A 16,474-nucleotide genomic window follows, 5' to 3' on the forward strand; every position below is an offset into this window, starting at 1 on the left:
GTGCCTGCTATCTGTGGGTCTTCCAGAAAGAGCAGGCAGGATTAAGCTGTCGCTCTGCTCCGTGCCCTTCACAGCTACGTCGCCGGGGAAGCGGCACACTGCTGCCATTTCCATTCAATGCAAGGCTGACTTCCAACCCATCCTGGTGACCTGCAGAGGATTACCACCACAATCACAGCTCCAGCGGACTTAGCGCAGCTCCAGCGGACTTAGCACAGCCACAATGAGCAAACAGCAAACACTTTCTCGCCACCATCAGCTGATGGCCCAGGGCGGACGAAAACAACACAGAAAGAGAAATGATGGGGCAGCAGTTGGGTAAGCCACCTGGATTAGAGAGGCTCAAAGGGGGCTGAAAACCAGCATGTACTGCTAACCCAGCAAAACTGCAGCTCCAGCCCTCATCTCAGTTCACCCAAACGCCGTCGGGCAGCTGCTGGCTCCGAGCACGCCAAGAAGGGCCACAAACACTAACGCTGCAACGGAGAAGTCAGGCAAGAGGTAAAGAGCAGCCACCTGCACACAACCGTGACCCTGAACACACAGCATCGCCTCTCACCTCCACACAAACCTCCTTCTGCTTTCTGTCATGCTGGCCACAACAGCTCCCTCCTGGGCCTGGGAAACAGCGACATCCCCACACACCTTTGGTGTGACACCTTTGGCCACGCTTCTCCCCAGAAGACCTGGGAGCGGGCCAAGAGCACAGGGTAGCTGCGGCAGCATGCGAAAAGGCAAAGGGCCACCCGTCTCCCTCCTGGGTACCGACCCACAATCAAACCTCACCTTCTGCAAGGGCGGGAGCCTGGACTCCCACGTCCCAAAACGCACTGCTGACATGGCAGCATCCAAGGGTCCACCACACTTCATTTCACCTTGCTCACGCACACACACGTGCACACACTGACCTGTTTACCACAGTGACGTGCCTCTGCATGGGCATTTCTTTAGATGGTCCACTCCCAGCGGCTGGAGGCAAGGCAGAGCGGGCACTCTCCACACTGGCTTTCACCACTCCACATGCCACTCCTCTGCCTCGTGGCGGGCGAGGAACAGCCCTCTTGCTGCCTTCTTCTGGCATGCTCAAAGGCCTGGGCTGTCGCAAAGTTCCTTTGGGCTTTCCTAAAGAGTTTGCAGACGTAGCCGTGAGTAGCGCCCTCCTCCACCCAACCCAAAGAGACTTCAACCACAGCAGATAACTCCCTCCAGGGAGCCCCTACGTTTCCAAAAGACAGTTAAGAAGCATGCTCTCAGCCGCAGTCGTGGGTCTCTTTGCTACAGCATCGTGGCTCACGCCCAACGACTCACAAACCACAATCTCCACCGCCGCGCCGCAGCAGGGAAAGAAACAGGAGACCCGTCTCTCCTTCCAATCTCAGAAAAGCCAAGGTCAGGCTGCCCTTTACCACCCAGCGGCAGCAGCAGCTCCCAGAGGTGTAGCACATGCAGCCTAACTCCACCTGCTCGGCCACCTCCTGCACCACCACCCAAAGGGTTTCTTCTTCTCTACCCTGGCTTCCAAGCACCCTCCTCCCAAACTCCCACCACACAGCAGACGTTACCAAGTAACACCTGCGGAGGAACACGCCACGCTGGCCTTCGGGCCACTCTGGGATAAACGAGCTCTCAGTCACTTCGCTGTTTACTTGCTGGCTGTAGCACACCAATTTTGGCGGGCTTAGATTCTTCCGAGGGGTATCGCCGCGCCAGACAGTGAACCAACGTCCATTTACGATCACTGTCGTTTAAGTGGGATATGAGGCACCAGTTCAGCTTCCCAACTAGAGGGTAGAGTGTTGGCGTGGTCGCAGGAGAGCAAGAAGCAGCAAACCCTTCGTTACAGGCAAGAACAGGGGAATACAAACAAACTACGAGACCCACTCTTGCTCCAAGCCGCCAACTTGCAAGCAGATGGGCCTTGCCTGGGCCTCATCCTGGGATACCCCACTGACAGCAACACAACAACAGCACAGCAGTGAGGGAAAGCTGACCCACCGGCTCCGGGAAAACACTGCTGCAGCAGCTCACGCAAAAGGCACAGAGGTACAAAGAGCCACCCCTGGGCATCAGCAATGTCGTGCACCAGGACGCTTGCAGCAGCAACAGGAGCTGCTGAAACAGCCACAGAAGACGCTGCATGGGCTCCTTCTCACTGCAAGGGCATGGCTCATCCCTGCCACTCCACAATGGCCCAAGCCCAGCCTCAAAGAACGAGCAGGCTCATTGCCACACTTCTCGCCCACGTCTCAACCACGTTTCTCACAGGCAGGTGGAAGTAAAGCCAAGCGTCCTCTGAGAATTCTTCTTTCAAGATCATTCACATCTCATGTCTGCACTTGAGAAGGGCTTTCTCACCAACCATGGCTTGCAAGCACAAGCACCCTTCTCAACAACACTCCCCGCTCGCAGGAACTCTTCACCGGGACCACGCAACTCGTGGCCATTAGTGACACACCCTCACAGCCAAGACTATTGCTGCAGCAGCTGTACAGTTCTTTTACAAAGGCCGGCCCTCCACAGCTGCCTGGGGCTTACCTGCTAACGTGACTGGAGACGTGTTCTTCAGCCTCATCTGGCAGTTCACTTGCCGTCCCACTTTCCTCTTGGAACTCCTCTGCCGGGCCACCAGTTGAGCAATTGGCACAGTCTCGCTGCAAGCAACAGCATGGCAAATGACCTTGTTGGAGTAGGAAGGGGACAGGGGGGAAAACAGTCAGTGAGGTCCAAGCTCATCCACAGCCCTCAGGACGTGCAACCATTTCCACGCCTGTAACTGCTGGGTCATGCGGGCCTGCAAGCAGTTCACCAAGCAGTTCACCAAAGGCTTCAGCAGCAGACACAGACCTTGGAGACCTCTCTCTCCTTTTGCAGTGCACCTCAGAAATCAGCAGACAGCCACAGCCTCTCCATCACCTTCCCACATTAGGTTGGGCCCCACCGAGAAACAGCCTGGTTTCTTACTCCCATCCTACAGGCTGACCATCTCGCTTTACAACAGTGGGAAACCATAGGCTTCCAGCCTGCCTTTGCTCCTCCTGCCAAGGCTCGCCAGGTGCTCTGGCACTACTCTGGCCCTACAGAGCCGGGCTGCCTTTGCTCCACTTACAAAAGAAACAGCACAGCCATCCTGGCTGCACAGATCGCCGTGCAGGCACCGGGCTGGCCCCCAACAACAGCCCAGCCTTGGGCAAGCCCATGGCCACCTCCCTGGCCTCCTTAACATCTTCTTGCCTCGACCTCCCCTTGCCATGTCTGAGCAATGCTGCCACAGGCCATCCCTTGAAAGGATGCAGGAACCCCGCTTCAGCAAGCCCCCGAACCACATGCCTAGCATGCACTTTGCCTCACAGAGTAGATGCAAGGCCAAACTTTTGGGCCATTCAACTGCTAACAGCCTGCAAAGGCAGCTGGATGAGTATTTCTCCATGGCTCCACAAGGACACAGACAGGCATCCAAAAACTCCTGAGTGAAAAATGGGAGTCTGTAGTCTCAGGAGCTCTCTCCATGGGTCTCAGCCATGCTCTGTGGTGGTGGTACAGCCTGAAAAAGGGGCCCTCATGCACAGCACCACCACCCTCATAACCATCGCCCCCGACAAGCACAGGGGTTGACAATTTAAGCACAGGAGAAACTCAGGGACTTGGCCAGCACCTCTGAAATTTAGCAAAAAGCACCTCCAGAAAATAACTTTTCTCACAAGGGAGGCAGGGCAACCAACGCAGAAAAACCCAGTGCCAAGACAGAAAAAGCAAGCGATTGCTAAGCAGCAACAGCCTGCTCAAGAGCTCTCCTCGGTCCCTCAGGCTGACCCAAACACCCCAGGGAAATATGGGCAAGGGATGACAACACTAGGAACAAGGCAATACTCTTGGCCTCCAGCAGTGCACCCCGGCTTGTCTTTCCCCTCCTCTTCCTCCTCCACTGCACACCCAGCATCTGCACCGGGCTGGCTCAAACATGCAGCCATTGGAGGGAGGTGCTCTCCTTCTGTGGGACAGCTCTCCCATCCGAGGAGCTCCTTCTTAGAAATCAGACAGCGTACCTGCTGTGCAGTCAACACCTATGCCAAAAAGCGTACCAGCAGTGTCAGAGCTTGGATGGGTAGCCTTGCCTGTGCTTAAATGCAAGCAGGCACGCAGCACGTACACAGCATGTGGGGGGCAAAGAATCCCCTCTTCTGCCTCTCTCCGTGCTTCACAGACGTGCACAAAACATGCAGAAGCAGTCCCAGGCTGTGACCAGCCCATGCCAGTGCACAACTGCATTCACCAGCCCTGCTCAGTATCTGCCCAGGACACGCTCCTTCAGCATGTGTTTCAACGGATGGATGGGAACAGGCCTCGGGATATCTAAGACTGTTGTTTGCCTAAAAATCCCCTCAGATAGGAAGATGATGGGTGCATGAACATCTAGTACATCCTCAGATGAAGGGATGCAGCGTGGCATGACCCTCCTCAGTACAGACCACACTAGTCTGCCATGCAGCCCTTTTGCCCTGCTCAGCAGTTCTGCATCTGTCAGATCCCCCACGGTCATACGTACCATGAGACTCCCAGCAAAACACAGAGTATCATCCCTGTTATTCAAAACTAGAAGCCCCACCAGCCCTTTTATAACCACCATCCTACTCCTCTGGGCCCGAAAATAATCATGGTCTGAGCTGAAAAGCTCTGCAACACCCCAGCACTCATACTGATCCACTTGCTCTTTCTGCAGGAGCTCTGGTCCTTAATGGCACAGAGCTGCAGTCTGTGCCTTGAAGCCTTGCAGTAATCATTGTCTAAAAGGACAGTCTTGATTGCATGCTCAGTCTTCCAGCTTTTATCTGTGGCATCAACCTAAGGAGAAGGAAGCACATGTGGTCTTTTTCGGGATCCTCTTCAGGTCTTTTCCTCACTGTCCCCAAGTACGTGTTCTTCTGACACTGGAATTTTGTTCTGGCATTCCATTTTTGCAGACTGTGTTGCCCATGTCTTGATAGGGCCATGCAATGCCCAAAGCCTGCCCCAGTGATACGTGCTGCATGACCATCCCATGGGGCTCTGCCCGGGCATGGGGCCATCTCAGTCTGGCTCACAGGACGGGTCTCTTCTTGGCACATGACAGGGTTTGTGCCGAGGCCTGCTTGATGGCCAACTCAGAGAGGTTCATAGCCCTTGGGCACGTCCCAACTTCTCCATGCCACGTCTTAGGTGCCCTCCTGACAGGTCAATGCTTTTTCTGCAGCCATGCAAAGTGGAGGACCTGAGCCTACCTTTTGCTTTTATTTAATTACATTTTCTTCACATTTAATTATTCATTCCATTAGCTCTTAATAAAGACTGGTTTATCCACTTTATACCTATGCTTTTACAGTTATAAATATTTAATTTATATACCTCTATAAATACATATAATTAATGTATCTGTATAAATAAAAATGCATATTAATACACTCCTTTACACATATACTTCTATTGTATGCATTGTATATAAATGTATATATTTTTATATCTGAACACTTCTTGGTACAAAGGAAGAAGGGGTTGCAACACTGAACAAAATAGCAGCTCCCTCTCACAAAAATGGTGGCAGAAACCTGGCAGCAAGGGCTCCCGCCCGGGAAGCCTGGGCAGCCCAGAAGGAGGTTTCAACGCGGGTGCCAGAGCTACCTAAAGCTCTCCCACCCGCCTCAGCTCACAGGTGTGCACACACTCAGGCCTTCTCCAGGGCACACACTCAGCCAGCTACACTCGTGAAACACTAAGGAGCTCCAGGCACAAGTGCTGCCGGGCGGGCTCTGCGCTCCTGGGCAGGTGTTCTTCTCGCAGACGCTCACTCATCTGCGTCTGCAGGGGCAGTCTCGCCAGAGAAAACTCCCCGCCACGGTCGCGGACCAAAGCCGGACGGAGCTCTCGCACAGCCCAGGACCAACCCTGCTCTCCAAGCGCGTGCTGCGCGCAGGGTCGCGTCCTAACGCTGAGCACGCTCGTGCGCTTGAAACACCGCATCTTCACCCCCCAGCAACTGACGTGCAACACAAGCAGAGTCAGTGGTTCGGGATAAGGTGACCTCGCTCTCCTCAAGCCTCTCTAGCTCAGACACAACAGGAGAGTCCCTCACCTCCAAGCACACAAAGGAGAGCAACTGCCACTCGCCTACCTGCCCAGTGCTCTCTCCAAATGGCGGCAGCACCAGGCACCTGCCGGCAACCGCAGTACCGCTATGCGGGACGCCATGTAAAGTTAGTCTGTGCTGCTCCCTGCAGAAGCAGCCCCCCCTCACCATTTCCCTTTGTTAGGGGAAATCTCCCTGGGCAACACACCAAGTCCAAAAGGAAGAGAAATCCCAACGCTCAGCACATTGCAGACACCGTGCCACACGTTGCAGTCTACGCACGAACACTAACACTGTCTCTGCCTTCCTGCACCCAAGTTCACGATGGCCCAACTCAGGTGCCGAGCAAGGAGGCACAGCATTAAGTCCTATTCTCCACCGTTCCTTGAACTGTTTTGTTTTATGCACACACAACGCTTTTTACTAACCTGACCATGTCTCTCTGTGTGTGCCTGTATATTTGCACACCCACACATCTATACAGACAGCACTGCCTATACGTGTGTTTACACGTGCGTGGTTCCTTACCCCAGCAATTCCTGCCCTTGTGGGTCCAGGGTGTTTCATCCACTGATCCTGGAACAACCTGTACCACAGCTACCTTCACAGCACGCCCAGCTCCACTACGGGCCACAGCATTACTGTACCCAGGAGGAGGAGCACACATTGAACACCTGCAATGGGTATCAGCCACACTGGGCATTTGGATCCTCCCCTCATTCTTTTAGAGACTTAGCAGCTGGTGAACAGAGCTTCACAGGATGCCCCCAAAGAGCGAGAGGAGGTAGTGGTCACCTCCTAGAAGAAAAAGACCCAGGAAGTTTTTATCTCCTTTGGACCTACACAGTGTCATGGGGATGTCATGTGTTGGACAAATGCCTAAGTCTCAACTTGGTATTAAAGCTTCTATGGTAAAAAGCATTCAAAGTCCTCTTCTCCTGCGTCTGTCTGCCTATCACCCCATGCTGAGAAAGTCAGGGGATCTAATGAACGCTGCAGCATTAAGGGAAATGAGGCAGCTAGCACTGCACTGTCACTGACAGTAGTTTTGGATACCTGCGCTGCTGTAGGTGCAGGTTTTAGTCCTGTGCACTCCAATGAACTACAGCCACGTGGACTTGGGGGGCTGGGAGAAGAAGCTGCTCCCACAGCTGTGTCGAGTGCCTTTCCCACAGCAGAAACTTCCTATCGGACCTGGTACTGGTGGTGTACCTGATTACCAAGGTACATAAGGTCAGTGTTGTGAAACTCGTTTGGTCTGGGTTTTTGTCTTGCAGTCCCGGATATGCAAGCCTGCAAGAGACTGCGCCCTGGGTGAGCACGTCCATTCACCTGCTTAGACTGGCAGAGGGCCAGCAGCAGCGTTTGCAAACCAAACCCTACCTTAACCTTCATGCATTTATTGATTCTTTTGTGTGTTTAATGAGAAAGTGCAAGCCTTTTAAAGTTGCAGGCAAATACAGAGCCACCTGTGTAATAAGTGCTCGATATTACCCAACATGGTGAGATCTCCCCCAAGTTTCCCCTGCTCTTCAGCTGCCTGCACAGGGCTAAGAAACGTACTGAGTTTAACCAAACGATTGTAGGCAAGTAACTGTCTGTATTTGCTCCCTGTGTTAGGCTCGGTCTGCAGCAAGCCCATGCTGCATAAGCCGGGGACTTGCACAAACAGATGTGTTCCCAGAGATCAGTAGAGCAAGACAGCTCATGAAGCTGTCCCTGCCTACTCCTCACTATCCCAGCCACCAGACCATGGTTCAGACCAGGCTGAAGGCAGCCTTCCCAGCTCTGTGTCTCACTCACCAACAGCTGAGAAATGTCCAGGAGCTGAAATGTCCGGGAGCAGCTTCCTAAACTGCCTCTCAGCTGTTCAGGTTTGCATGCTGCAAGCATCCTCAGCAGTCTGCCCGGGTTACTCTCCATCTCGTGGTCATCTTACAGCAAAGCATTGAGAACAGGTAGTGAAAGTGTTAAGCTTCTGCTCCATGCCCAGGGCTTCACTACCATAACTGTGTAGACATGCCCAGAAGAAACAGAAAACAATTATTTCACATTTAAGAAACACATTCTTTTCCTATCTTTCCCTAAATTTTGTTTGGACTTTAGGACCAAGTCGCATTAAATTTATAGAGAGAGAGAAAGTCCTGACTGGACAGATAAGGGTAGAGTTGCGCTGCACCCTGCAGACACCTAGTTCAGGCCAATTCCTATCCATAGACATTTTGAGGAGCACATGAGAAAGAAGTTTTTGGTGTGCAAGACACAGACCCCTCACTGTCTGCGGAAACAAGGCAATGGGTACTCCTTCACGCTTTCCTTTTTCCTCTCTGTGTATTCTGTCCCTGACCCCATGCCCTGAGTATCCAACACCCATCAGTGTGTTCCCTTACTCCCACCTTCTGGCCTTGCTTTGGGCACCATTTCTTCCAGATTAGTAGTTTCTGTCTTTGTTCCTTCAGGTGCTCTTGCTGTAGTCCTTCTGCAGCATTAGGACTTGCTGGCTTTTCTCACAATTTTCAAAGCCTCTTTGGCTTTTTCGTGACTTGCCAGTGTCCTGACCTCCTCCTCTGCCCTTTCCTTTGGGTCCTCTGCCTGGTCCTGTCTCTTGTTTCTGACCATCTCGCTGGCACTATGGCTTTGATTCCACACTCCCTCCCAGTGCTGGAGTCACAGCCACCTCTTGCCATGGTCAGAACAAGCCTTGAACCTGCTTGCCCTTCTCCTCCTGGGTAGCTGGGGACTCCAGGCAAGCACTGCCTGCTCCTGCCAGGAGTGGAGCAAGTTTCGCTGCATCCCCTGGCACAGCAACCAACCATGTCCTCCCTTGGCCTCCCTTATGGCTCCATCTCCTTCCAGGGGCAGTGGGGGAGCAGCTAGAGCAGCTCCAGCTGGTCTCCTTCATCAGGAGGAATGTGGGGAGGACACCCTACTGACACTGCCAGGGCTCCAGCTGGACACATGGACATGTGGGACATGCTCCATCATCAGAGCCTCCCCACAGCTGCTGGGGAGACAATGATGCTGCAGGGACCTCATGGGTGATGGTGTATGAAGTGCTGGGAAGCTCCTTGTGCCCAGGGACCTGAGGGCTACTGGTCCAGGATGGACTTGGGGCTGGCGCTGCAGGTGTGACCACTGCTGTGGCAGCTGCCAGGCTCAGTGAGGCCAAGGGTCTTCCTTCATGCTTGCCAAGAGCATGGCAGCCGCACGTGGTTGTAGGCATCCATGCTGCATGACGACTGGGCAAAGCTGATAAGCTCATGGAGGAGCTGCTTGGTGCAACTCATAAAGAAGCAGCTGCATGTCCTCAGCAGTGGCCTGGCTGTCCAGGTTGTATCTCCCTCATGTTCATCAGGATAGCGAGCTTCAGGAGAGTTGCTAGTATCTGGTGGGCTCCAAAGAGGCTCTCAGTTCCCACTGCAGTCACAGGGCTGTGACCAGTTCCAGGATCCTGGTATAATAGGTATATCCAGGATCCTTTGCCCCCCCCCCCCCCCCCCCCCCCCATGCAGGGGAAGCATGCTCTGAGGAGTTAAGGAGAGGCTCCATGTCCTTGAGGCTTAGGGGACAATAATGGAGTGATTGACCACAACTGTTGCAAAAGAAGCCAAGCTCATTTCAATACCAGAGGGAACCAGAGGATGCCTTTGTTTCAGACAGACTGGCTGAATCAGCTAAGTGTGAGGAACAGTTGTGTAACTGTCTCTCCCTGACTTAAAGAAATGCAGGCTGTAAGCAGAACAGTATACCCCTAACTAGTTTTAGGGGTATACTTATTGTTAAAATAACATAGCTTGTGTATGCATTAGATCTGTTTAATGCTATGACCCTATGACTCCACAATCAATATATGTTTGTTTGGGGTTTTTTTAATGCAAGTAACTATAACAGGTATTTAGCTTATTGTTTTACAATTTTCTGTAGAGCCCTGTCATTCTCTCAGCAGGGGACGTTGCCTGCTGTGACTCCGCCGATGACTAAGAGCTGGAGCAGCGCAAGCACCACAAGCACCGAGGCAAGCCCAAGGAGCTGAGCTACATGTCCTACCAGAAGAACCTCACTCTGCAGTGGTTGTACCTTCAAGTTTCATGCATGTACAGCTCACTGTGCCAGACCCAGAGGGTGAGGAGGGAAGAAATATGCTCCCCACCATGGTGCCTGTTAGACAGGTCTCTTTAGCTGCACGAGTTCTCAGCTTGGCTCTACACCTTATCATAGTAAGTTAGCAAGTATAATAGTTTTGTGGTTTATATGAGTTATGCGACGCACTTAACAAAACAAGTAATGGCTCAATTCTGTACTGAGTTTACAAAGCCTTAGGCTGGGGGCTGTGAAGCTTGCTCTGTGCGAACTTTTCTTGGCCTGCCTGCAACTTCGTTTTACTTGTTTTAGCTGTGACAGCTAAATTTATAAAGTTGATATGCCTATTTGTTTTATTTTTCCTTATCTTTGTCCAGTGTGACCATAATTTTGTAAAGAGAATAGTTGGAAGCACTTGTTCTATGTCAAATGAGGTATTTGCAGCACTAGCACAATGATGTAGTGAGCGAAATACAGGCCTGGCATGATACTGAAGGCCTTGAGAAGTTACAGCAAGAAGCATAGACGAGTACAGGCACGAAGTGGGAAGAGATGGGACACAGACTTCACATTGCAAACTCCATGGCAATAAACTCAAGCAGACCAACACAGGGAGTGTGTATGTGGCTTATCCCAACAGTAAGTATAAAAATGTCAAAAACAATGAAGAAAGGACCTCTAAACAGAGAGCTCCAGGCTTGAGCTGGCTGCAACCCACATATCACTTCCTGGCAATTAGGGACAGCCAGTGTTGTGACAATAAGCATATTCTAGAGAGCAGTAATGAGATTCACAACTATATTGTGATTCCACAGTATATTGGAAATGTAATAGTTGGCAAAATGTAGTGTGTATTTACACTGTGATTGCTGTATCACCCTACTAAATGGAAAACCCTGGTAAATGCAAATAGCCTCAAATGAGTAAACTTTGTATTAAACATTGGACCCTCCATGTGTGGAGTATCTAAAAAAGCTTGGTCAGAGAACACTGGACTCTGAGAGGAAGCAGGTCTCTGGAGGCTGTCATGGTTATGGCAGAAGGAGGCTGTCATCAAGTCTTGGTGGGAGTCACCATTGGGAGCCTTTTGCAGGCACACCCCAGGTAAGGTTCAGCATCTCCACCTCTGCTCCGGCATGTGCCCCTGCAGTCTCCTTCTGTGGGGCCAGCCTCTGGCTTGGCTTTGGCAGCCCTCCATCAATCCGCCATCATGCAGCTTGACCTGATGTTGCCTCCAGTCTGGCCCTCAGAAGTGGACGACATCTGCAGAGAAGAGAATGCTGCTGCAGGCAAGCTGCAGGGTGGCAGGGTCCCCTGATGGCAGGATGGTCAGTGGCTCTCCATTGCTGGCAGTGGGCAATGGAGCTGACTTCACGAGGCCTGATGGCATATGGCGGGTGACCATCCCTCTGTGTGCAGCACTAATCAAGCCATGTGTTTGAAATGCTGGAGGACACAATGAAAGCTGAACCTGTGGGATCTAAAGGTTTCAAGTATGCAGTATTGCTCAAGGTACCCACGCAAACACGTAGCATCTGGAGCTTGGCAGCTGCCTGTGTACAGGCTGAGCACACACATCCCCGCTGAGATGGTGCTGCAGGCCCAGAGCAGTACGGACAAGGCCCAGCGGATGCCCAGGCACCCAGCAGCTCCCAGCCCCTCCTTGATGGAGAGTGCACCTGTGCAATGGTTTTGTACAGGTGTCAATAAAGAGATCCAACTATACAATTAAATTCAGTGAAGTGTTCTGCACTTAGAAATTGACGCAATTAAGTGAATTAAATTAAAACCTGCACTCTCTGGAGAAGAGACACACTTCACTGTCATTCCTTAGTCTCTCCCTCAAGAAGGCGATTTTAGCTGCTGGCTTGCAACAGGGCTGAGGTTTCACCGGCCCTATGGGAAGAGGGCATGGTGAACTGAAGCGGCACCGGAGGGGCGAGAGGACCCCCACCCTGCGAGCACCCGGGACAGCCCCAAAATGGCTCCCGCCGCCTCAGCCAGGCGCCCCCCTCAGGCAAGCCACGTGGCTCCTTCCCCGAGGCGGGAGGAGGGGGGTGGCGCGCATGCGCCGCGGGCTGCCTCGGGCGGGGCAAGGGCGTGGCCAGGCCGTCCGGAGCATGCGCTGGGCGCGCCGGGGCGGGGGGCGGGTGGTGCCGCGCAGTTGGCGGCGGTTGGGCGCGAGCGGGTGCTGGGTGGGGCCGTGCGGCCGCTCACTCGCCGCGAGAGGAGCGGGCACCGCTGCCGCGCCGGCCCCTCACAGGGAGGCGGCGGCGCTCGGCCCGGCCCGGCCCGGCCCGCGGAGGCGGCAGCAGCAGCAGCAGCAGGGGCGGCAGCAGCGGCAGCGAGAGGGGAAGAGGCTTTGGCTCCTGTCTGAAAGCCCCTGGGTTGAGGTGGTGGTAAGGAAACAGCGGAGCCCCGCTGGGCGTCAGCCCTCCCGCTGGGGGAGAGGAAGTGTAGAGGGCCAGGCTCTGCCTGACAGCGAGAGGCTGCTTCTCGTCAGTGGCTCCGTTGTCACAGAGAAAGTGTCCCGGCTTCAGCGGGTTAGTGACTACTTTGTGCCTTCAGAGGAGACTTGTGTTCCACAGGGTTGTGTTTGTAGTCTTTTAAAAGTATGGCTATTAGGGAGTTAATCCTTCTAAGCCGGAAAACTACCCTCACTTCCTTTTTTTGTTAGACTGGGAAATAATCAGCGGCATGGAAACCGTTTCGCAACTGGAGGCTGGTAATCTGTTTTAAGCATATTGAAAAAAGTTTCTGTTCAGATGCCGGAGAAGACTGGTTTGAATGTTGTGCCCTGACGTACTGATGTGCCCCTGACAGCTCTTCGGGCTGTGTTTCAAATGAAGTGTCCTCCCGTCTGGATGCATTGAGCCACTGGGTGAATGTCATAACTGTTGAATGACCTAACCTCATAGCAGCTGACCACAAAAAGAACTTTAAAAAACATTCAGAAGCCACTCTGAGCTACGTAGCTTTCTGCTAATGTATCAGTGTGTTACTTATTGTCACCATTACTGCATTGCAAGCCTTCTGCATTATTGCTAGCTGTAGGAATGGGAATGTCGTTCAGGTGCAAGTTGAAGACTGCATTCAGTTTAACCTTTGTACCTTAGTATCTGTCACCTCGCTAACTAAGTGAATTGTCCTCATGACTGCTCCTCATAATACAATTTAGAAGGATATATTTTATGGTATCCTGTTTGCTAATTCTGATATAACTCAGTTCTTCAGTATTGGTGTACTACAGAGCTATCTGATGGTGGCTTGATGTCATCCCGCCCCTTTTCTCTTTTTATGGAAGTTTCCTCTTTTGAATCAACCTTTGAAACTGCCTTCCCAGGTTATTGTAAGTTTTCTTCCTTGTTGCTCTGACCAGCTGTAATGGGCATTGCGTTAATTTTTCCTGAGCAGTAAGTTAAATTCAGGTAGTTGAGGTAAGAGGACTTTCAGGAGCCATATTAATGAAATAAGAATTTGGGTATATTATTTAAAAGAGAGAGTAGAGAAAAAGGCCCCCAAAATGCTTATAATTGACTTTTCCATATCTCTTGTATGTATATGACTTAGAACACAATTGCAGACAAAACTGCATTTCCCCTAACAAACACTTCTCAATGTTTGGGGGTTTGGTTTTCTATAGGATTGAAACTTTAATACCAAGTTGAGACTTAGGCATTTGTCCAACACATGACATCCCCATGACACTGTGTAGGTCCAAAGGAGATAAAAAACTTCCTGGGTCTTTTTCTTCTAGGAGGTGACCACTACCTCCTCTCGCTCTTTGGGGGCATCCTGTGAAGCTCTGTTCACCAACTGCTAAGTCTCTAAAAGAATGAGGGGAGGATCCAAATGCCCAGTGTGGCTGATACCCATTGCAGGTGTTCAATGTGTGCTCCTCCTCCTGGGTACAGTAACGCTGTGGCCCGTAGTGGAGCTGGGCGTGCTGTGAAGGTAGCTGTGGTACAGGTTGTTCCAGGATCAGTGAATGAAACACCCTGGACCCACAAGGGCAGGAATTGCTGGGGTAAGGAACCACGCACGTGTAAACACACGTATAGGCAGTGCTGTCTGTATAGATGTGTGGGTGTGCAAATATACAGGCACACACAGAGAGACATGGTCAGGTTAGTAAAAAGCGTTGTGTGTGCATAAAATAAAACAAAACAGTTCAAGGAACGGTGGAGAATAGGACTTAATGCTGTGCCTCCTTGCTCGGCACCTGAGTTGGGCCATCGTGAACTTGGGTGCAGGAAGGCAGAGACAGTGTTAGTGTTCGTGCGTAGACTGCAACGTGTGGCACGGTGTCTGCAATGTGCTGAGCGTTGGGATTTCTCTTCCTTTTGGACTTGGTGTGTTGCCCAGGGAGATTTCCCCTAACAAAGGGAAATGGTGAGGGGGGGCTGCTTCTGCAGGGAGCAGCACAGACTAACTTTACATGGCGTCCCGCATAGCGGTACTGCGGTTGCCGGCAGGTGCCTGGTGCTGCCGCCATTTGGAGAGAGCACTGGGCAGGTAGGCGAGTGGCAGTTGCTCTCCTTTGTGTGCTTGGAGGTGAGGGACTCTCCTGTTGTGTCTGAGCTAGAGAGGCTTGAGGAGAGCGAGGTCACCTTATCCCGAACCACTGACTCTGCTTGTGTTGCACGTCAGTTGCTGGGGGGTGAAGATGCGGTGTTTCAAGCGCACGAGCGTGCTCAGCGTTAGGACGCGACCCTGCGCGCAGCACGCACTTGGAGAGCAGGGTTGGTCCTGGGCTGTGCGAGAGCTCCGTCCGGCTTTGGTCCGCGACCGTGGCGGGGAGTTTTCTCTGGCGAGACTGCCCCTGCAGACGCAGATGAGTGAGCGTCTGCGAGAAGAACACCTGCCCAGGAGCGCAGAGCCCGCCCGGCAGCACTTGTGCCTGGAGCTCCTTAGTGTTTCACGAGTGTAGCTGGCTGAGTGTGTGCCCTGGAGAAGGCCTGAGTGTGTGCACACCTGTGAGCTGAGGCGGGTGGGAGAGCTTTAGGTAGCTCTGGCACCCGCGTTGAAACCTCCTTCTGGGCTGCCCAGGCTTCCCGGGCGGGAGCCCTTGCTGGGAGGTAAGCCTTCTCCTGAAGCGTCCTGCCAGCGCTCTAGCAGCCTGTGGCACCGGGGAAGGTGCTGTCGGAGATGAAGCAGCAGTCTGCTTGTGCCTTTACCAGAGCCGCAGTGGGGGGCGCGTGTTTCTCCGGACGGGGCGGTCGACTGGCAATGAGACGGGCCGATATTGGTGCTGGCTCTGTGGCGCTCCTGCTGTGTGCAGCCCCCTCGTTTGCAGGGAGCGGGTTTCGCTTCTCTTGGGTTTTCTCTCTGAAGAGGCATCTGTGGAGTCGAGGCGTCGTGTGCCAGTGGGTAAGACGTGGCATGGCCCGGGTGCATGCGGTTTCCATGGTGGAGCTGACACACGCCCTATGGGCACTGGTGCGGGGATGCGGGTCCGCGTGAGCTGGGAGCGGCCGGGAGCTACTGGGCGTCAGCACGGGGCATGAAGGGAGGGCACGGGCACCAAGGTGTGGGCAGCGGGTCCCTGCCACTCTTCGGGTGGAAGGCGTGGCCCTGTAGGCAGTAACGTGGACCAATTGCCTGGCAGCCCCGCCCCTCTTCTGGCTACGTACTCTGTGGTGATTGGATGGCAGGGCCAGCCCATGCACAGGGGCTGCTGTGCTCGTTCAGCTGCTTTTTTCGAGGATGTCATGCCCTGTGTGTTTCATACCACCCTCTGCTTGGCTGGCAGGACCAGGCCCTGCAAGTGTACCCAGAAGTATCAAGGTCTCCAGAGAAGAGTGACTGAGCCGCTGAATCCTTGCTTGTTTGGGGAGGGAGGTTGAATAGTAAAACCTGGTATTTTTAGCCTGTGTATCTAAAAATGCCCTTTTTTTTTTTCTTTTGGGGTGGAGGGTGTATAGGTGAAGATGCAGGAGCCTGAACTTATTGCAAAAACACTGCGAGCTGTTCTTCATCCCTTCAAAAATGGCATACCTTTGTCAGAGCTTCAGGGTGAATACAGATCCCTGACCGGCGAGTGGATTCCCTTCAGACACCTAGGACATGGCACACTGGAAAACTACTTGCAGAGCATCCCAGGAGTGGTCAGAATGGAAGGGAACAAAATGGGAGAGGTAAGAATCAGTTACAGTTCAGAAATGGCTTTTCTGTTTGTAAAGTGTGCATGGTTCATAACTTTACCTCTGCCTGTGCCATGGATTTCTGAGAAGTCCTGTAGCATGCATGTGGTGCACTAATGCTGGGAGAAGTGGAAGCTGTAGAATAGACCAAGTG

The 16,474-nt window shown here is 52.7% G+C and overlaps 2 protein-coding genes across 8 annotated transcripts in view; one reads left to right on the forward strand and one right to left on the reverse strand.

Moving 5' to 3' along the window:
- Positions 1–865: 865 nt before the first annotated feature.
- On the reverse strand, positions 866–8,059 carry LOC142421986 (tudor domain-containing protein 7-like). Its single transcript, XM_075527280.1, has 3 exons — positions 7,901–8,059; positions 2,536–2,677; positions 866–1,122 (listed from the first exon to the last, which is right to left on the reverse strand). Exons 1-3 carry the CDS (start codon positions 8,018–8,020, stop codon positions 881–883), a joined length of 504 nt encoding a protein of 167 aa, XP_075383395.1. The 5' UTR covers positions 8,021–8,059; the 3' UTR covers positions 866–880.
- A 4,275-nt stretch (positions 8,060–12,334) lies between these two features.
- The window catches only part of LOC142421744 (tudor domain-containing protein 7-like), a 49,969-nt gene continuing 45,829 nt past the window's right edge, over positions 12,335–16,474 (forward strand). Inside the window, exons 1-2 of one of the 7 annotated variants that reach the window (XM_075526766.1) lie at positions 12,335–12,720; positions 16,093–16,314. In XM_075526766.1, the coding sequence (XP_075382881.1) occupies positions 16,108–16,314 (207 nt within the window). In that variant the 5' untranslated portion in view covers positions 12,335–12,720; positions 16,093–16,107. Of the gene's footprint in view, positions 12,721–14,920; positions 15,548–16,092; positions 16,315–16,474 lie in introns of those variants that run through there. The other 6 variants (XM_075526769.1, XM_075526765.1, XM_075526770.1 and 3 more) reach the window with 6 other exon arrangements.

Source organism: Mycteria americana, chromosome Z (assembly GCF_035582795.1).
Source record: "Mycteria americana isolate JAX WOST 10 ecotype Jacksonville Zoo and Gardens chromosome Z, USCA_MyAme_1.0, whole genome shotgun sequence".
Taxonomy (NCBI): domain Eukaryota; kingdom Metazoa; phylum Chordata; class Aves; order Ciconiiformes; family Ciconiidae; genus Mycteria; species Mycteria americana.

Excerpts from the sequence above, each read along its gene's own strand:
- LOC142421986 (XM_075527280.1), bottom strand. The coding sequence starts at position 8,020 with ATGGAGAGTAACCCGGGCAGACTGCTGAGGATGCTTGCAGCATGCAAA. Across the intron at positions 2,678-7,900 it reads TGGACATTTCTCAGCTGTTG|GTCATTTGCCATGCTGTTGC; the intron begins GTGAGTGAGACA and ends TACTCCAACAAG. Across the intron at positions 1,123-2,535 it reads GTCTCCAGTCACGTTAGCAG|GAAAGCCCAAAGGAACTTTG; the intron begins GTAAGCCCCAGG and ends CAAACTCTTTAG.